This window comes from Penaeus chinensis, chromosome 36 (genome assembly GCF_019202785.1).
Source record: "Penaeus chinensis breed Huanghai No. 1 chromosome 36, ASM1920278v2, whole genome shotgun sequence".
Lineage (NCBI taxonomy): Eukaryota > Metazoa > Arthropoda > Malacostraca > Decapoda > Penaeidae > Penaeus > Penaeus chinensis.
In genome coordinates this window covers 34263918-34283991 of record NC_061854.1, presented here as the reverse complement: position 1 = coordinate 34283991, position 20074 = coordinate 34263918, and the positions used below count along the sequence as shown (strand labels likewise).

General features: G+C 37.7%; 1 protein-coding gene across 3 annotated transcripts; it reads left to right on the top strand.

Moving 5' to 3' along the window:
- Positions 1-19638, top strand: LOC125045152 (condensin-2 complex subunit H2-like). 3 transcript variants are annotated; one of them, XM_047642295.1, is made up of 16 exons: positions 1-110; positions 2264-2400; positions 3226-3351; positions 3635-3870; positions 7658-7732; positions 10371-10593; positions 11402-11549; positions 12105-12288; positions 12558-12726; positions 13290-13433; positions 15389-15599; positions 15732-15907; positions 16059-16178; positions 16356-16469; positions 16860-17002; positions 17480-19638. In XM_047642295.1, exons 2-16 carry the CDS (start codon positions 2299-2301, stop codon positions 17643-17645), a joined length of 2337 nt encoding a protein of 778 aa, XP_047498251.1. In that variant the 5' UTR covers positions 1-110; positions 2264-2298; the 3' UTR covers positions 17646-19638. The 3 variants fall into 3 exon arrangements, with proteins under 3 accessions (XP_047498251.1, XP_047498249.1, XP_047498252.1); XM_047642293.1 differs by lacking the exon at positions 1-110 and adding an exon at positions 1141-1164; XM_047642296.1 differs by lacking the exons at positions 1-110; positions 7658-7732.
- The last annotated feature ends 436 nt before the right edge of the window (positions 19639-20074 follow it).

Below are 20074 nucleotides of genomic sequence, written 5' to 3'. Positions count from 1 at the left end.
AATTGAGGCGATAACATGGCGGTCGCTCTCTACACCGCAACCTGAGAGCTCGTATTATTTTCTCTCGTTTTCGGTCCCGTGTTGCATTACGACGCGTGACGTACCTGTCGGTAAGTGCGGGAGGGATTGGGGAAGAGGGGGAGGACGCGAAAAGGGAGAGAAGCGAAGGAGATAAGGGAGAAAAGGAGGAAAGGAAAGTTGGACTTGGCGGGGTTTCGGGTCGGAGCGGATTGCACGATTGAACTTGAAAGAAACCATTTATTTCCTCCTTTTTTTCCCTCGATTTTTCCCCCGCGGGCGATGCGAGGCTGGCGTCGTTAAGGGCAGCCAAAGCCCGAAAAAAAATTAAATTGAGCGAGATATTAGTCAATGAAGTGGGTGGAAGGTGGTGTTTATGGCCTTTTGTTGTGTTGCATCATTGTGCTGATTCGACCTTTTTTTCCTCTCTCTTTCTCTTTTTGGTGAGAAATATACCCTCGGAGACATACATTAGCGTTAATTTATTCCGAGAGACGCAGAATTGGCAAGTTTAGGAGGAGAGTTCAGTGTTCCAAAGAGGACCTCAGGCGAGAGAGAAACACGTAAGCCCATAGAAATAAGCACAGCAGATACAACTGTCAAATGCTTATGGATAATCTCTTAAAGGTAAAACGAAGGCCATATTTGGTCATCAACACCTGTGAGTTTCTTTCCCAAGTGATGCGTTGGCCTCGGCACTCCGGCAAAGGTGAACAAGCTGCGGTCGTGCTTATTTTGGCAAAGTGGAGCCTGTCGACATATCTGGCAAATTTGTGTGAAACGAGGAGTGACTCCGAGTGAGTTACGTGTGGATGTGGGTGTTGAGGATGCCCCCGGGGTGGTTTGTCGGCCTTCGCTATCGGCACGGGAAGAAGAAACAGGAATGGCATCGTGAATAACTTCCAAATGGATTTTATTATGTTTTGTGTTTTAATTGTGTTATTTTTCATTAATCTGATCAACAAAGATAATGTAAACAAGAAATAGAAATGCAAAGTGGTCAAAAATACATACCCTCAACCTGTAGGTTCTGTAGGTTACCACCTCCAGTGTGCCAGGAAGGGTTGGGTCCTAATGACTCATGGCGCTAGAAAAGCTTGAGTGCATGAACGCGAGAGCAGGGCAGTACCTGGGTGCCATAACCTGGTGAGCCATCGAGTCTACAAATATAAATACTTAAAAAAAGAAAAGAAAATTATAATGCTAAATTTTAAAAATTGCTAGTTTCATGTTAAACACTGAAAGCCATGCAGAATGCCAGTACTGTACATTCACATCACTTATTCAGGGGAGTACAATTGTGAGGACAAGCAATTGTCTATATATTGAATCTTGCAGTCCCTTTTTTATTTTTATTATTGTTATTATTATTATTATCATTATCATTATCATTATATATATATATATATATATATATATATATATATATATATATATATATATATATATATATATATATATATATAATCAACATAATGTTTGTTTTTTCTATCTTTTAATCCTCTATTTATTTGTTAGTTTGTTTTTTATTTTTATTATCAACTAGGCTAGTTCACTCAGTGTCATTCAATTTGTTATAGATATAATGATTTTGCATTACCAACTGACTGCTGTAAATAGTGCTTTCAGTATGCATAATGAATGCTTGGAATAATGTCTTCACATTACTGTACTTACTGTCACTTAAATTAAAATATATCTACATGTTATATTGTTCTTATATCTATTTGTATGTATTTCTTGGCTCAAAAATATTTAAAACCAGATTTAGAAGAAGAAATGGCTTAGATTTATATTTAACTCGTTCAACTCATCGGAGACTGCTGGTTAGGCCTATTCTCGAAACATGGCACCTGTCCAATAATAGCCAGGTGGGATTCTTTTCTCCACGAAACCTCAAAAAAAGTATCAGAATGTTTTACGGATATTTGTTTTAAGTTAGGGTGATTGATTGATTGATTTTTTTAATATATATATTCTTAGTGACCATCAGTAACGACTACAAAATGAAGTCACACAAATTATTTGAATTAATGACGTTGACAGCTGTTATTAATTCGTTCACTCTCCCTTTTTCAAATTTGAACAACTATGTATTGATTAAGATTGCTTTCTCTGGTATATATTTAAAGATAGATATTTCTTTCTTTTTTCACATTGCATATTGTCTGTAAATATTATTATTATTATTACTATTATTATATATTGTCTGTAATTAGAATCCTTTTTTCTCTCTCCCTCTCAGGTTAATACTTGCATGCATCTCCTGTGGCCACCAAAATGCGACAAACGTCCCCATCCCAGGATTTGGAGGCCCGCTTCTCCGTCTTCCTCAACCCCATTCGTGACCTGACCAAAAACTGGGAAGTGGACATAGCAAAGGTCAGGATTCATTTGGATTTAAAAAATGTTTTTATTTACAGCTTCAGAGGTTTTGTTTTGCGAGATGCGAATGGAGTACCTAGTATGTAGAATTGTTCAAAAATAGGAAGAGCAAATTTGATTACTACCCAGAGTTAACCTGTTGATGCTAATCATGTGCTGTCCACTGTAATTTTTTTGTGGATTTTGTTACCACACAGATGGCTCCACAAGTGCTCTGCCACCATGGCATTAATTACTAGGGCCTATATGACCTCACCTCATTACACCATTTATTGAATTTCTGGGGAAAAGTCTCTCTCTCTCTCTCTCTCTCTCTCTCTCTCTCTCTCTCTCTCTCTCTCTCTCTCTCTCTCTCTCTCTCTCTCTCTCTCTCTCTCTCTCTCTCTCTCTCTCTCTCTCTCTCTCCCCTCCCTCCCTCCCTCCCTCCCTCCCTCCCTCCCTCCCTCCCTCCCCTAATGCAGGTGATATGCATAATGTTATTGTTCTCTTTGACATTATAATTTGTATAGTGCTGTTAAAAATAGAAATAAAAAGTCATCAAAGATCTTGGTGGAGATAGCATGTATGTCATACTATTTCATCATCATTAGCTTAACATGTAGTTAGTATTGTAGCTTCCTTCTCTTCATTCTTCTCATTCCTTTCACAATTTGATTGGGTGAACAAACATTATTCTCATCCTTTTGTGCACAGGAATATTTCAGAATGAGATCACATATCAGTATTATGGTTAAAGAACAAGGCACAGATTCAGAGCTTGGTACATTAGGCATTTATCAGACTTTTGCCTTAATTGTACTAAAATATGTTTACCTCTTCCAGTATCTAGAGGAGTATCTTGAGGAACTGGCAGAAGTACAAATTACTTTCGATGGAGGGGAAACGATGATGAACTTTGCTGAGGCGGCCATGTTGATTCAGGGCTCAGCCACAGTGTACAGCAAAAAGGTAATTATTTCTAGCTTGGTGCCCTTTCTTACCTTGTATGGAGCAAGTGCATTGTTGTTGCAGGTCTCTTGGACTTGAACTATTTCATATTTGTCATTGTTAATTTGGAGTGATTACTTTGTGTCCCTCTATATACATGTCTCTTACTTTCCCCTCTTCCTCACAGTAAAAAAAAGCAGTACATTTTGCTGCTGACAGACATATTTATAGTGTAACTGAAAGGTTACAGAATTTCAGATCTAACCAACAGTAAAAGTGGACCTAACTGTATTTTCTTCCTCAGGTGGAGTTCCTCTGGCAGATGGTGCTGCAAATGTTGGACCTGCTCTCCAGTCGGCGGAGTGTGGAGATGGGTGGTCCAGCAGGGAAAGACCTAGGGGGAGGGGCAGGAGGCAAGTCCATTCTTGATGCGAGCATTGAGTTTCAGTCCGTGGATAACATCAGGGAGGGACGGAATATCAACATGCGTGAGGAGGACGAACTGGAGGAAGATGACGACTATCGCCATAAAAACTTCAAGTGAGTGTAACAGTAGAAGAGAAGGTCGTTCAAGGCCCCATTACCTCTCTTAGCCCCGTTTAGACCTGTGATTTAGGTTTTACACTTGCAATAGATTCATAGTTGATACGTCACGAAAGTTCTGTGTCTTTGCCAGAAAATGTTCCATGCAGAGAAGTTATATGAAGATTAGTTAGAAGTCATGAAGCATGCATATTAAAGACTATTTAAAATATATATATATATATATATATATATATATATATATATATATATATATATGTATATATGTTACGTTTGTGTGTTTGTCATTTAGATCTAGTGCATGTTTGTGAAGTTTGTAATACATAGATGAATAGATAGTGTGTATTTAGAGGCAAAGCATAAATAGATATAAACTTGGACTTGGAGACTGAATGTTATGGACAGAAGACAAGATTTAACTGAAAAAAGTTGATGTTTATTGATACATGATCATTGATGAACATCATAATGTGGAATATGTGTTGACTGCATTACCAAAATAATCAGGTTTACAGGAGTGTAGTTTCTCTGTTGCCTTTTATTATTTGCATCGAAACAAAAATGTTGTCTTCTTTTCTTTCTTTCTTTTTTTCTTTTTCATTTTCTTTTTCTTTTTTCTTTTTTTTTCTTTTTTCTTTTTTTTCTCTCTCTCTCTCTCTCTCGCTCTTTTCCTTTTTATTTTTATTTCTTTCTTTTCCATTCCCAATATAATTAATTTTGGTATATGAGATTGGTATTACATATATTTTTTCTACCTATTTTGGATCTATCCAAAACAAAAATGAAATGCAACTGCAGTTCAATACCTTAGCAAGTTGCATTAAATTGTCAGGTGAGGGAATTGGCCTTGGTACTTTAAATTTAATATTTATTTAATAAGTAATTAAGGAAATTTGAAGTCAACATTGAATTCAGATATGTTACATATGTATAGAGATTTGTAAAGGCACAGTCTTATGCACATTTTTTAGGAATATTTGTTGCATGTAAATGAAAATGAGAATGTAATCTGGATATTAAACATAAGCTCTTAATCTTAAAGTCCATTAATTTGAGCCAAAAGGGGTAATGACTGGTGTAAGTGGTCGGGTAGATTGAGTTCAGTCTTGTACTAAATTAGACAACTTGTCAGAATAATCTTTTTTCTCGCGTCTTTCCTTTCACATACCTCAGACAGTCAAAACAATAGACATTAAAATTTGTGAAATTCACATTAAATAGTGACAGTTCTTTTCTGTTAACTGTATAGATTTTGTGTGTGTGTGTGTGTGTGTGCGTACGTGCATAAGATCTTTTAACCCTCTTAAAGAATATATGACTTACCCTTCAGTAATCCAGCAGTGTGTAGTGTTTCAGATTTTTTGATATTCAGAAGATTGATCACTCAAAGTATTCCAATATTCATCCTTTTCTTTGCCTCTTAAGCTGTGTCTGAGTTTTTGTTGTGATCACGAAGTTGGTAAGATGTAGAACCTTTTTTCTTCTTTCTTTCTTTGTCTCTTTGTCTCTCCTTCTCCTTCTGTCCCTCCTCTTTTTTCTCTCTCTCTCTCTCTCTCTCTCTCTCTCTCTCTCTCTCTCTCTCTCTCTCTCTCTCTCTCTCTCTCTCTCTCTCTCTCTCTCTCTCTCTCTCTCTCTCTCTCTCTCTCTTTTCTCTTTTCTCTTTTCTCTCTCTCTTTCTCTTTTCTCCCTCTGTCTCTTTCTTTCTCTCTCTCTCCTTCTTGTTCTTCTTCTTCTCTCTATTTCTTTCTCCTCTCCCTCCCTTTTCTTTTTCTTCTCTACCTCTTCCTACTTGGCACTCCTTTTCTGTGCACAGTTACTAATACAAATATGTTTTTCCTGTTTCAAAGTTAATGATTGCATATCATGCTAACAAGGTCTCAACTTTTAACCCCCTTATGTTTATGCATCACCCCTAATGTATTACTTGCACTAATGACAAAGGATCTGGAAGATGCACATAGTAACCACTGCCTTTACTGGTCGACAGGTGCCTGAAAGGAAGATTGGTATTTCCATGTGTAAAATTGGTCTGTAAAATCACATGTTTATAGAGATGAGTGAGCTTTGAAAATTATACTTTTAAAGGGAAATTGTCTGATATCAAGGCAACACTTTAAAAATGACTAGGAAAGCATTGGGTACCTTGCACCTTGCAGAAAGCTTATTACAGTGTTTGGATATGTAAATAGCCCATGTGCAAAAGTAAAACTGTAGTGAGTTGAACATAATATAAACACAAGTGCAAAATGTAATTTTTAAAGGATATTATCTAGCAAGATAGATACATTATGAACAGTGTGTGTATATATATGTATATATCTATACATTCAGAAGATACAGCATTAAAGTTTGAAAATTTTACACTGTTTGTCCTACCGTTAATTTTACAAATAACTAGTGCTAACTAAACGCCCAACCACACTAGAACTGCAGTTTTTCTATGTGAACTTTCTGTATGCGAAAGATCAAATTCTGACACACTGGCAGAGAACCATCACTCTTGTAAACAAATTAATTGCCAAGCAGGTCCGAGGAATCACACAAGCATCCTCAAACATAAAGCATTATTTTAGGTAGAGATTGTTATCTAAAGGAATCTACTATATTGTATGTTAATTCAAAAACATTATAGTAGAAAAGATCCTCCGAAGGTCAAGATCAAGATGGAAATTATAAAGCTAAAACAGTCGCTGTGGTTTAGGTCTGGGAGATTTCCTAAAGGCATTTGATGCATGAGGAAAGCCTTAAATTCTAACAGAAATAAAGTAATTGACTGTAAAAGTGCTAGTGTGATAAGGCCTTAACAATTAAAATCTATAGGACTTTTTTTTACACAATTTGTACACATTCTTTTTAGTGTATTTTATGGTCATAAGGTTATGATTATGAAATGAATCACAATGGTATTAAACTTAGGAAAGATCATACTGTATTTATTTGCAGGGATCAAATCTGTTAGATAATCCCTATTAATAGTAAGTTGATGCAGTATATCCCTTGATTTATGCATACTTCTTACATTTTTCTTTCTTCTTTCCTCTTAATTTTTCTTTTTTCTTTTTTATTAAGCACACTATAATTGTTTATTTCACATTTATCTATATATAAAACTTAAAAGACTATAGATAATCTCTTTCATAGCCTTTTATATTGAATGATTTGAAATAATTCAAAATCGAATATATAAGTTAAGTATCCTAACAAGGAATATAAGTATAGTTATACTTTTCCTTCATCCCTCCCTCCCCCTCCCCCCCTTTCTCTCTCTCTCTCTCTCTCTCTCTCTCTCTCTCTCTCTCTCTCTCTCTCTCTCTCTCTCTCTCTCTCTCTCTCTCTCTCTCTCTCTCTCTCTCCCCTCCCTCTCTCTCTCTCCCTCCCTCCCCCTCTCCCTCTCTCCCTCCCTCTCCCTCTCTCCCTCCCTCCCTCCCTCCCTCCCTCCCTCCCTCCCTCTCCTCCTCCTCCTCTCAGTGTTTTCTGTCTTGTGCAGTGTCAGTTAGATAAGTCATCTTTCTGGTATTTTTATGTTTTATATCTATATTTGATGTCTTAACATTGTACCGTATTTTGCTACTATTCATTATTCATGCTGAATGTTGATATAGAATATAATAGGAAGTGACTAGTTCTTTAATGTTTCTGAACATTTGATGGTAAGACTGGTGTTCAGTTACAAATGCTTGAATGAGAAAAAAATAACTAAAACACTTGAGATTCTGGATATACAGATCATAAACGTTGCCCTTTTGAAGTTGATACATTGTGTTGCACATCCCTCCCCCCACAGAAGAGGGATGGCTGTGTATAACGTGGGCTCAGCTCAGCAACCCAGGTATATTTGGATCAGTCGAGAGAAGCGAAGGTATCTTGACATTACCAGCCAGACCAGAGACGATGCTTTAGCTTGTGTGTGATGCTGCATACAGTAATCTCCCCTGTGGGATGCCCAGAAAGCCAATATGCAGAAAACATTGGGGAGGAGAAATTTGCACATTTGTTTTATAGGACGTTTTGGGTTGTTTTTTTGTTTTTGTTTTTACTTTGGGTGAATCAATTTGTTTGTTTAAGGTGATGGGTGTGGGGGTATTGGGTAAAGGGTCTGCTTAGCAGGATTTTCGTTTTTGAAATTATTTTCTCCTGCTATATTCAGGTCCTTATCATGTAAATACATCTTTTAATCCAGTATTTTTTCTCTTTTATGGCATAGTTATTTAATTGGTTTGGTTTAGGAGTACTGATTAGTATCTGAAAGATACGACTGATGAACTAATTTAAGCAAAATTGTAGCAGTGCTTTTAAAATTTGCTAGGAAAAAAGTGATAGGAATTACACTGAGTGGTGTTGAGTGGCATTCTGCAGACTGGTTTGATTAGTTGCGAGTTACTGTATTCAGTTGAATTTGGGAGCCTGACTGCTATTAATATACATGTGTTAATGCTAACCTTAATCTGCTGACTTCTAATATAATATATATATATATATATATATATATATATATATATATATATATATATATTTTTTTTTTTTTTTTTTTTTTTTTTTTTTTTTTTTTTCCTGTTCTGTTCTGTTCTGTGGTGAACACACACAAACATGTATATGTATATATATACATATATATACATACATATATAGACATACATGCATTTATATACACATGTACACAAATGCACACGACATGCACATTTGTTGTGTTACTTTGATAATGATATTATTAATAGTATTACAGCAGACAAAGGTTATATTACTTATCAACTGCCATATCATGTTCCTGCATGTGGTCCCAGACTTCCAAAGTGACACAATGTTATAGTCTTGTTATAAGCCGAAGTCATACGGGCAAGTACAGTTTATATAAGCGTGTATGCATTCAAATGATAGTGCATCTCCATGACTTCCTGAGATTGCCAAAACACAAACTTCTTTCAAGTTGAGTCCTCTGGCCTGCATGATACACTTTCCTATTCCTGGTGGGTCTCTGCTCTCTCTCTTCTACAAGCATGCACTGCCATCCAGGGACGTCCGAGTGGGAATAGATAATGTATATTCCGTTTGAATGTTTTTGCTCCGATTACCGGTCAAGAGAGAGTAGAATGTGGTGCTTGCTGATTTCCGGAAACTTCTTAACTTGGGGCTATTTGACTGAGGTTATAAACTATTCACAACTGCTTTCAATATTGCACAAAAGCTGGATTAGTATGTGAGTATGAAATATGCAGTGCAACCACATTCTCTGTATTTACTCCCAGAACCTATAGCTTGAGAAGGAGTCTAATGTATAGTACTATGTAATTCAATCTGGTGTGTGTATGTGTATATAACCATAATTCTTAGCATTTAGTTTAAACTAAATAATGCCAGCAGGTAAATGGTTGAATTTAGATAGAATCTGTATCAAATATGTGGTTTTGAGTGTTAACCATAACATGTAGGGGTTTTGAAAGTATACTTGTGCCAAGATGGGTTTAAGGTTCTTCACTGAGGAAAGGTGGTTTTGCAAGCCATGGTATAGGTTTTTCTTGTATTTAAGAAAAAAAAAATTGGTGGTGGTGCTTTGTTTTGTACCTGCTCACCATGCAATAGTAGTGGAGATTTTTAAGACTGATTAAATAATTTAAGATGTAAGCCCCCCCCCCCCTCTCTCTCTCTCTCTCTCTCTCTCTCTCTCTCTCTCTCTCTCTCTCTCTCTCTCTCTCTCTCTCTCTCTCTCTCTCTCTCTCTCTCTCTCTCTCTCTCTCATGTTGTTCCATATTTTTCTTTCTATTATACTATTTCCCTCTTCATTTTCCTCTTTGTGGTGTCATAATTCAGTAATTTGAGGTAATAGCTCTTGATAGTTACTAGTTAAAATTAGTGTTTTTGTCTGTACAATTTTCCATGTGTTAGATATATTTTTAGTTCTGTTTTCTTTAAAGATCAACTTTAATTTGGAATATCTCTGCTCTCTAAATTTTTACTTTTTTCCTTTTGCTAGAAAAAAAGGTGATATTCCACATGATTACATCCTGTGTTGATTATTTTTTCATATGACATTATCGGCATTATCATAATTATTGTTAGATGTCAACAAATCAAAATGTATAGGAGAGATCTAAGTTTTTGTTTTGCATTCACCAGGCAAATTTTGGGCTAAACTTCATGTATCTCTTACTTTTCTGAATTTAAGGATCTTTGAAATTTCCAAGTCAGAAATCATTAACTCTGGGGCTGTCTATAAGTGTATATTTGTATTACAAGTTTTATGTAATCTGAAATATGAAAACAAATGTTATGTACAGATTTTCCAGTAGTTAGCACTTTATGTAAATATTCTGCCTGTCCTTGGCTGTTCTTACTTACTTACTTACTTACCCTCTGCATAATGTAATCCCCCTCAGTTTTCACAGGTACTTGCATGCACACGAACATGTATAACTTACACGTATATTGATCCCAGTTTACTTTCATCATGCGTTTGAAATACACAAGAATCAACCCCAATCTCTCCCCTTTGCACCGTTTAGATTCATGCCGGCCACTCCCCTTCACCTGGTGGAGAAGGAAGGTGAAAAGTCCCAGTACCGTATCAACCTGCTGATGAAGAATAGCGAGATGTTTGGCACTAAAGATGACTTCAGAATCAACCGGTCATATGTCACGCCCATGGGTATGCTGTGCCTCGAGGTGCCGGCCGAGATCCTGCGCGAGGCAGCCAACGTCCTCTTTGTCTCCCCGACTGTCCCTGAGGTTAGGAGTTGTTTGTGTTGTCTTTGAAGGGATTGCAGATATATTATTTGTGGGTAGTTTTTGTGCCTTAATTCTTTGTTTTCCTTTTTTCTGATTTTATTTTTCTTCGATTCTTTAATTTCCTTTCATATTTCATCTTGTGTTATTTGATTTAACTCCAAAAGTTCTCTGCCACATTTAAGTAAGACCCATCAAAGAGAGACAGGATTTTTTGACACATCTATTTCAAATGACACGTGGAGTGTCCACTAACATACCTGAGACTATTTGGCAAATTTCCTTTAGCCACAACAAGATCCTCACCCTGTCTCGTTCCCCATGTAAACAGTGCTCTGCCTGAGCTAATACGTAGCCATGTTTTTCTGCCTGTGTCTTCTTGTGACTGAAACATATTGAGCATAATTATGATGCTTTTTGACAAATTTAATTCTGCCTTCTGCAGATTTTATGGTTTTGTTTTCTAAAATACGTGGTTTTATGTTTTACTTCCACATTCATGGCAATTAATCCCCATTTCCATTCATATGGAAGAGGTAATTGTGAAGACTTTTCCAACTCAACACCCATATTTGAGATATGACAAGAAAATATACAATATGTGGTGCATAAATTTGAGCTCTTCAGAGGCTTACAACCAAACTATGCATTAGTGAAACTTGAAAATTCATATACTTTTTTGCAGCTAAATGAACATAGAGGTTGTAGATTGTGCAGTTCTTTGGGGTAAAGCAATTAATATCTATCTGTTTCATCATCTGTTCTTACCATCCCTTCAACTATACTCATTCTGTACTTCTTCTACCCTCAGCCTCAAAAGGAAAATGCAGAGGCAGGGGAGAGGCTCACAGAACCTGAGAGCGACAAGGAAATCCCAGTCACCCCATTGGATCCCCCTGCAGCTGAGCTTTTCCCACCCGTGCCTGACGTGCCTCTGGGACCCGTGGAAGCAGAAGCAGGTTGGTCGTTTTGGATTTTAGCCGTGCTTTTGGGGTTCTGGGAGATGTGGAACTGTATTAGGTGTACATATTGTACTTGTTCTTTGTCATCATCCATTTCTTTTTCTTTTTCTAGCAACATTTCTCTGAAGTAGTATAAGTCACTTTTTAGTTGTATGCTCTTGATAAGCACGAAACTTGATAGTTATGGAAACCAAACCATGTTTATTGTTCAGTAAAACAATATAGGATGTGCATGCAGTTTCATTATGTCTCTGATTTTCTGTCAATGCAATGTACAGACAAAATCCCAAGCAAACATTCAAATTTCTCATGAGTGCCAAAGATGGTTTTGTGCAACCATTTAATTAACTGCCCCAGTTGCTACAAGTCAGTGTGTTTAAAAATAAAGGGGCATATGATTAGAACATGAGAGTCATATCATAAGTTCTTAGTATTTATACTTATGTATTTCCTTTATAAATTTCCACAATCAAACATTCTTATTTCTATTCTTATTTTCAATCTTCATTTCTTTGTGTATTTGTATCATTTATCATGTCTTGCAATCCTCAGATGATGATGTCGGCATTGATGCAGATGACGGGGCAGTGGACTTGGACGACGACCTGGGACCGGCCATACAGGAGGAAGAGCAGCCCATGGAGGTGGAGAAAGAGGGAGAAGAGAAGAAGGACAAGAGTAAAGATCAGGAGAACATCAACAACAACTTGACAGTCATTGACCTCCCCAATGGAAGGTGGGCTTGCTCTTCTTTAGTTGCTTAATTATTTTCTTCTTCTTACTTTCCTCTTTATGCTTTTTGTGACTTAATTTCTTGAGAATATGATAAGTATATGTAGAGATTGCTGTCACCTTGCTAATGTGAAACGCCATAATGTTTGTACATTGTATAAGTGTGTCATCCGTAAGATACATGGTATTACTTAACAGAGTATATTCCAATGATCATGGAATGCTTAAAAGAATGTCTGTTATAATCCTTATTATCATTACATCTCATTCCAGGTATGGGCTAAGACGGCGAGGAGGGCAGGAGAAGGAAGTTGTTGCAAAGTTAAAGTTAACAGACACCTGGAAGCCACAAGACCCCCATGCAGTGACCCCTGCCAAGCGGCCTATAAGAGCAGGGCGCCTGCGGAAGCCCCTGCCTTGCACCTGTCACCGGACTACCCCAGTATGTGTCATTTTATTGCTTGTTAGATGTTGCAGTTGCTGGGGTTTGCAAGCTTTAGGTAATGCTTTGTTGGTTTTCCATGGTATCTAAAATTAGTTTGTTTATTAATATTAGGTCCTTTGAGATTTTATCCCCTCCCAGACTGGCTAGAGGGATCTGAAACATCCACAGGCAGGCAGATATTCAGCAACTGCCACTTTTTGAGAAAACATTCTTTGATTTGTAAATGAGAGTAAGGAAGCCCAAAATGCATTTAGTTATCATTTATTGGCATAATGTGGGATTAGTTGAATAGGGTTGGTTGTGGCTGTTGAAGGGGAAGTTAGGAAGTGGTTGGGAGTTGTATTGTTGTGCATAATTGTTTTAGTATCTTTAGTATTTGATACAAGCCAGTAACTCCTACTGGCACTTAGACTTTAAAATCTTGCCCACAGAAACCCAAATTATAATATCAGGACCCACCCACAAGGGGATTATACATACATACTTAACCATTATTACTTAGGCAGCAGGCACAAAGAAGTTCCTCTCACTCTTCTTATTAAATACACTTTTCCCTTCAGTCCCGATCTCGTCCAAAGAAGGCAAAGAACAAAGAGAATAAGGAGAACACAGAAGATGCTGAGAAGAAGGTGGAGAAGAGTCTTCCATCCATTGAGACCTTTGTCACAAATGGCATAGTGGATACATCCAGCAAAAACAGGAAGGTATGGAGTGAGTAATTGTTGTCATCCTTCCTCCCTCTCTTTTTCTACTTTATTTATTTATTATTTATTATTTATTATTTTCTTTCTTATTCATTTTTTTCTTCCTTTCTTTCTTCTTTATTTTATTATTTCCCATCCCCCCCTTTTTCCCTTTCTTTTTTGTTCTTTTTCTTGCCTCTCTTTCACTCTCGCTCTTGCTCTTTCTTCTTCTTCTTCTCCTCCTTCTTCTCCTCCTCCTCCTTCTCCTCCTCCTCCTTCTCCTCCTTCTCCTCCTCCTCCTCCTCCTTCTCCTCCTCCTCCTCCTCCTTCTTCTCCTCCTCCTTCTTCTCCTCCTCCTTCTTCTCCTCCTCCTCCTCCTCCTCCTCCTCCTCCTCCTCCTCCTTCTTCTTCTCCTCCTCCTCCTTCTTCTTCTTCTCCTCCTCCTTCTTCTTCTCCTCCTCCTCCTTCTTCTTCTTCTTCTTCTCCTCCTCCTCCTTTTTCTTCTCCTCCTCCTCCTCCTCATCATCATCATCATCATTTCCTCCTCATTTCCTCCTCCTCCTCCTCATTTCCCCCTCCTCCTCCTCCTCCTCATTTCCCCCTCCTCCTCCTCCTCCTAATTTCCCTCTCCTCCTCCTCCTCCTCATTTCCCCCTCTTCCTCCTCCTCCTCATTTCCCCCTCCTCCTCCTCCTCCTCATTTCCCCCTCCTCCTCCTTCTCATCATTTCCCCCTCCTCCTCCTCCTCCTCCTCATTTCCCCCTCCTCCTCCTCCTCCTCATTTCCCCCTCCTCCTCCTCCTCCTCCTCCTCATTTCCCCCTCCTCCTCCTCCTCATTTCCCCCTCCTCCTCCTCCTCATTTCCCCCCCCTCCTCCTCCTCATTTCCCCCTCCTCCTCATTTCCCCCTCCTCCTCCTCCTCCTCTTTCCCCCCTCCTCCTCCTCCTCCTCATTTCCCCCTCCTCCTCCTCCTCCTCATTTCCCCCTCCTCCTCCTCCTCCTCATTTCCCCCTCCTCCTCCTCCTCCTAATTTCCCTCTCCTCCTCCTCCTCCTAATTTCCCTCTCCTCCTCCTCCTCCTCATTTCCCCCTCTTCCTCCTCCTCCTCATTTCCCCCTCCTCCTCCTCCTCCTCCTCCTCATTTCCCCCTCCTCCTCCTCCTCCTCCTCCTCATTTCCCCCTCTTCCTCCTCCTCCTCATTTCCCCCTCCTCCTCCTCCTCGCTTCCCCCTCCTCCTCCTCCTCATCTCCCCCTCCTCCTCCTCCTCCTCATTTCCCCCTCCTCCTCCTCCTCATTTCCCCCTCCTCCTCCTCCTCATTTCCCCCTCCTCCTCCTCATTTCCCCCTCCTCCTCCTCCTCCTCCTCCTCATTTCCCCCTCCTCCTCCTCCTCATTTCCCCCTCCTCCTCCTCCTCCTCATTTCCCCCTCCTCCTCCTCCTCCTCATTTCCCCCTCCTCCTCCTCCTCATTTCTCCCTCCTCCTCCTCCTCCTCATTTCCCCCTCTTCCTCCTCCTCATTTCCCCCTCCTCCTCCTCATTTCCCCCTCATTTCCTCCTCCTCCTCCTCCTCATTTCCCCCTCCTCCTCCTCATTTCCCCCTCCTCCTCCTCCTCCTCATTTCCCCCTCCTCCTCCTCCTCCTCATTTCCCCCTCTTCCTCCTCCTCCTCCTCCTCCTCATTTCCCCCTCCTCCTCATTTCTCCCTCCTCCTCCTCCTCCTCCTCCTCATTTCCCCCTCCTCCTCCTCCTCCTCATTTCCCCCCTTTTTCTCTTTTCTTTTTTCAGATTATTACCATCAATCTCCCATACCTTATTGTCTGTGTATTAACATTAACATCCCCCCCCCCCCCTTTCAAAAAGACATTTATTATATTCGAACATTTCTTAACTTTCTCCAAAACATGAACAAAAAGATCTACATGGATCATTCCCTAGAACATTAACAATTCATGGTCATTCACAACTGTGTGGCTCCTTCCCAGGTACCTCTGGAGCTGCAGGAGGAGGCGGAGTCAGAGGCTGCGAAGAGGCTAGAGTTGAGCAAGAAGAAGAGAGTGAAGGAGCTGCTGAAGGAGGGCATTGCAGCTGACCCAGAAGAGGCAGCCCAGAAGGTGTTGGAGGAAAACCAGGAGAAGCAGAGAATAGAGAAGGAGCTGGATGACCCTGTCGACTGTGATGGAGTAGCTGACTTAGGTAAGAGTTTAAGATGCTTTAGGTAGAGAGAGTGAGTTGAGTGAGTGAGTGAGTCAGAGAGAGAGTCAGAGAGAGATCAATATAAATATGCATCAGACTCAGTTACCAATTTTACTTTCTTTCTGTTCTTAGATTTCGATGATCTTCCTGCACCTCCCATGTTCCTCCCTGAACCCCATGATGGCACGAGAGACGTTGAAGGGGGTAGTGGAAATAAGAGATTGAACGAGAGTCAGTTTGATGAGCCAGGGAGCGACTATGAAGCCCTTGTGCAAAAGTGGGTTGCTGATTACATCACTACTGCCCAGGTATGTCCGTGGGGAAATGTAATGCTAGAAACTGGACTGGTTGTCAGTTGTAGATAAAGATTTTTGTCTGTTCATACCGTATTTTATGAGTTTATGTCTGTGATAGAAAGAAACAGAGGTAAGCAGGTATTGACTCTTTTCCTTTTTTTAGGGTCAAGTGAATTCCTCAGAACTTGCAAGAAGAGTTAACAAATGGAGAGACAATATCACCCCTAAATTAAATGAAGAAGAAGAGAGAAAAACATTTGACATACATAGCTATGGATCACAGGTTTGTTTCTTATATAGCCATTCAAACATTTACTAGCACTGTACACATATATCTGTAAAAGAATGTAAAAAATAGATAAAGAATAGTAGCATTTATTGAACTGAGTACATGATACTGTATGTTATATATATATTTCTTTTTTCATTCTTCTTTATGCAGTAATTTTTATTTTTACAGGTGCTAAGTTATTTCCCAGAAAATGGACGGAAGCAAACGGTGCCATTTAGTCAGATTGCCCAGAATCATGACTCAAAGGAAGTTTCTCGCCTGTTTCTTTCATGTTTGATGCTGGTAAGTATAGGTTGCATTGTTTTTTTTTTCTTTTCTTTTCTTTTCTTTTCTTTTCTTTTCTTTTCTTTTCTTTTCTTTTCTTTTCTTTTCTTTTCTTTTCTTTTCTTTTCTTTTCTTTTCTTTTCTTTTCTTTTCTTTTCTTTTCTTTTCTTTTCTTTTCTTTTCTTTTCTTTTCTTTTCTTTTCTTTTCTTTTCTTTTCTTTTCTTTACTTTACTTTACTTTATAAGTTCATAATTGATACACTTAACATTTTCCCCTGATTGGTTGTATACCCAGCATTGTTGTTATTGTTTTTTAAGATGCCTACAAGTAATTAATATTTTACAAGTGCTCTTAGCAAATCAGGTGAAGTAGGTAAAACTTGTACTTCAACACACTTTTTTCCACAGGCGAATACCTACAACATCGAGCTGAGCGAAGAGGAGCCAGGAGACTTTGCCATGGACTGTCTGCACCTGACTCTCCTGTCTCGAGTGAGGCATCATGAGGAGCTGGAGGAATACGCAGCCCCTTCCCAAGCCTCCCCTTCCAGGTAAAGCAACATCGTATCATTGTTGTTAATTGATTTGATTATTTCATGGTCCCCTTTTCTTCTTCTTTCTCTTTCTTCATCTTATTAGTATTGTTGAATTCTGTAAGAACTTTTTTGTAAGTACCAAGGACTAAATGCCAAAGTAGGTGACACCCAGCATCACATTCCCAGTTGAGAAAGAAGTTTATATTCAAAACACTATATACTTGTACATAATGCATGAATTGTTTCTCTTTCTCACTAATAATAATAATAATAATATCATAATAATATATAAAAATGTGTGATGTATTTGGATTTTCCTGTTAGCTATTGTTTACTTTGGAAATATTTTAGTGCTGTAAATAGTCTGAACATATTGCAAGACTTACAAGGAAATTCCTTTTGATCATTTCATTTGAATTAAATTTTGAAACCAGAAAGAATACTTTATCAATATGACTTTGTAAAAATAATTTTGTGATTTACTGTACACAGGCGAAAGGGACGAACCAAAGGCAAATCAGCAACAGAGGATGACCTTGACGTGTACCCTGGTGACCCTTCTCCCATCTGTGCTGACATAACTCAGAAAACTTTAGGTGACAACTTCCAAATCAGTTCCAAACAGTCAAAGAAGGGTAAAGTGAAAACGAAGAGATGACCAGAATGACGAGTCATTTTTCTTCCTCTCAGACTAATCCTCATTTCTCTCCAGTATAATTACATAGTGAAGTACAGTGCCTTATTTGAGAGTCTTGTAATAATCATTATTTTTCATATTTTCTTAATAATAAATGCACATATGTAGCTGGTGTTTTTAATTCCACTTTACTTTTTTTTCTCTCTCTCTATCTCTCTCTTTCTCCCTCTCTTACTCTTTTGTTCTTTCTTTTCCTTATAGCAGTATAGCATATAGCAGCTGAAATTTTAACAGGGTTGAATATATAAATGTTTTATATCTGCAATGAGTGAGACAATAAGTATTCCAGGGTTACATGCTTTTTGCACTTGATATTTAAACGTTTATTTTGAAGTTAAAGGATAACAATAATAAACTTCTGGTTTTGATTGCTCAAGACTTACAGAATAAGTTAATTAACAAAGCTGTACAATTTAGTGTACAAAAATTTCTTCATGGATAGGGGGACAAAAAACAACATCTTAAAGGAATTTAAATTTTTCAGGAGGATACGGTTTTGATTATCCATACAAATATTGCCTTGTCACTGATATGTAATCACAGTATTAGAATTCATTTATTTGTGATTAATGCAATAACCCATAGACATCGGCTGTCCTTATACCAGATGTATTTCAGTACTTTCTTCACACTCCCCCCCTCCAAATGACTGACTCTAAATAAAGAAAATTTAGGGATTTCCAGTCTCATACAGTACTTCATTTTATAACTGATAGGACCATATTTTTCAAACCGTTTTTTTGTTTGTTACATAAGCAATATCTAAATCAAATGCCCCATTTTTTTTACAATGTAATCTCAGTTTCCCTTTTCTCTGTTTTTAATTTTGACTCCTTGGTAAAGATAAATTTCATGTGTTTTTACAGAAGCTCTTTATTTTTTTAATTGTTATTATCATCTTTACGGTTTTATTTGGTATTTCAGTGCGTAATTAATCTGGCTTGAAATTATACTTTTAAGTGTTAAGGGGGCTCAGATAAAATTCTATTGTAAATCTGGTATTAAAATTCTATACTATGCATATAAGTAAATAAATGTTCATGTCATTAGAAATAGATTTGAGGATTTCTTTTGTACTTCTCTCTATAGTGTGATCAAGGCATACCTGTACATAAATAGAAAAACTGTCTTGAGATATTGGCAACTAAGATTTACATACATACGAATGAAGAATTTATGCAGCATACACATTTTACCTGATTCTTTTTAGCAGTACAGCAAGTCATACTCAAATTGTGATTGTAAAGCAAAAATAGTAAAATAGTTATAATTCTATTTTTTTAGTGTTGTTATATTTCAGGGTCTTCTGTGAAGCCCAAAAAGAAAATACAGTCATAGGAAATAAACACAAAACGCTTTATCCAAAAGCAGTAATCATGTGTGTATTTACATGCAAAATTATATTTTCATTGTATGCTATATTTCTTCACTTTTTTTCAGTGTAAAGATATCCTTCCAAAGTTTATTCATATTAATAGTTTATCTACCTTTATTTTGGATATATTTCAATGTTAGCCCAATACTTATTTATATATAAAGTTTCAGAGTATTTAATTTTCTTTGGTAAAGTATATGCTAAAGTTTACTTCCCAGTACAAAAAAAAAGAAGAAGTTAATGATGCATTTTTTGTTTCATTCCATGTCAGCTTTATAAACAGCTAGAATGTAATACAGTTTCTTAAGCGGAAAGAACATTGAAATTTATAAAAATTCGGAAAAGTATCACTTACAACATAACCAAGAAAAAATATGTAATGAGTGTTAAAAAAAAAAAAATTGGAGATGAGGTTTTATGGTGTAATCTTTTATTTCCTGTTTTTATTAATTTATTATGGTATGTAGTGTGGTTATGGAATCAACCCAAGGTATAAATTGTATTATATGAACCAAGTCTTGTACCTGAACTGCCAATGTTTATATAATATTTGTTTAATACAGATATTTACCTATTTCTTACAGTGGTTTGTTTTACCCTGAATAAATATCAAACTAAAGTTAATCTTTGTAATTATAGAAAAAAAATTATGCTTGATGCCCAGGCTAAGAACTCCATTGGATTGAAAACTTAACCCATTAACTGCAATACTAACAAATGGCAAGTGGCCAGTAATGTGGGTTGTCATGCACTGGTACTTTCCCCTACTTGTGCCTGCCTTGTTTGGTACTTCACACACAACATAGGCACCTAATATCTTAGTTGTATTTTATAAACAAAAGTTATAGAAAAGTGAAGGTTTTCCTTCACTTTATATGCCTGTATTTAATGGTACCAAACAAATGATGTTGCAACTAATGGAAAAACATGAGCTCCCTCTTATAAACCAACAGCATGGGGTCAGTCATGATACAGTGCGGTTTGTGACCACCAAAGGGTTGAGAGAGAAAACTTA

Coding starts and splice junctions, on each gene's coding strand:
- LOC125045152 (XM_047642295.1), top strand. CDS start 2,299: ATGCGACAAACGTCCCCATCCCAGGATTTGGAGGCCCGCTTCTCCGTC. Junction 13,434..15,388: donor CATCCAGCAAAAACAGGAAG/GTATGGAGTGAG, acceptor GCTCCTTCCCAG/GTACCTCTGGAGCTGCAGGA. Junction 16,179..16,355: donor TACATAGCTATGGATCACAG/GTTTGTTTCTTA, acceptor TTATTTTTACAG/GTGCTAAGTTATTTCCCAGA.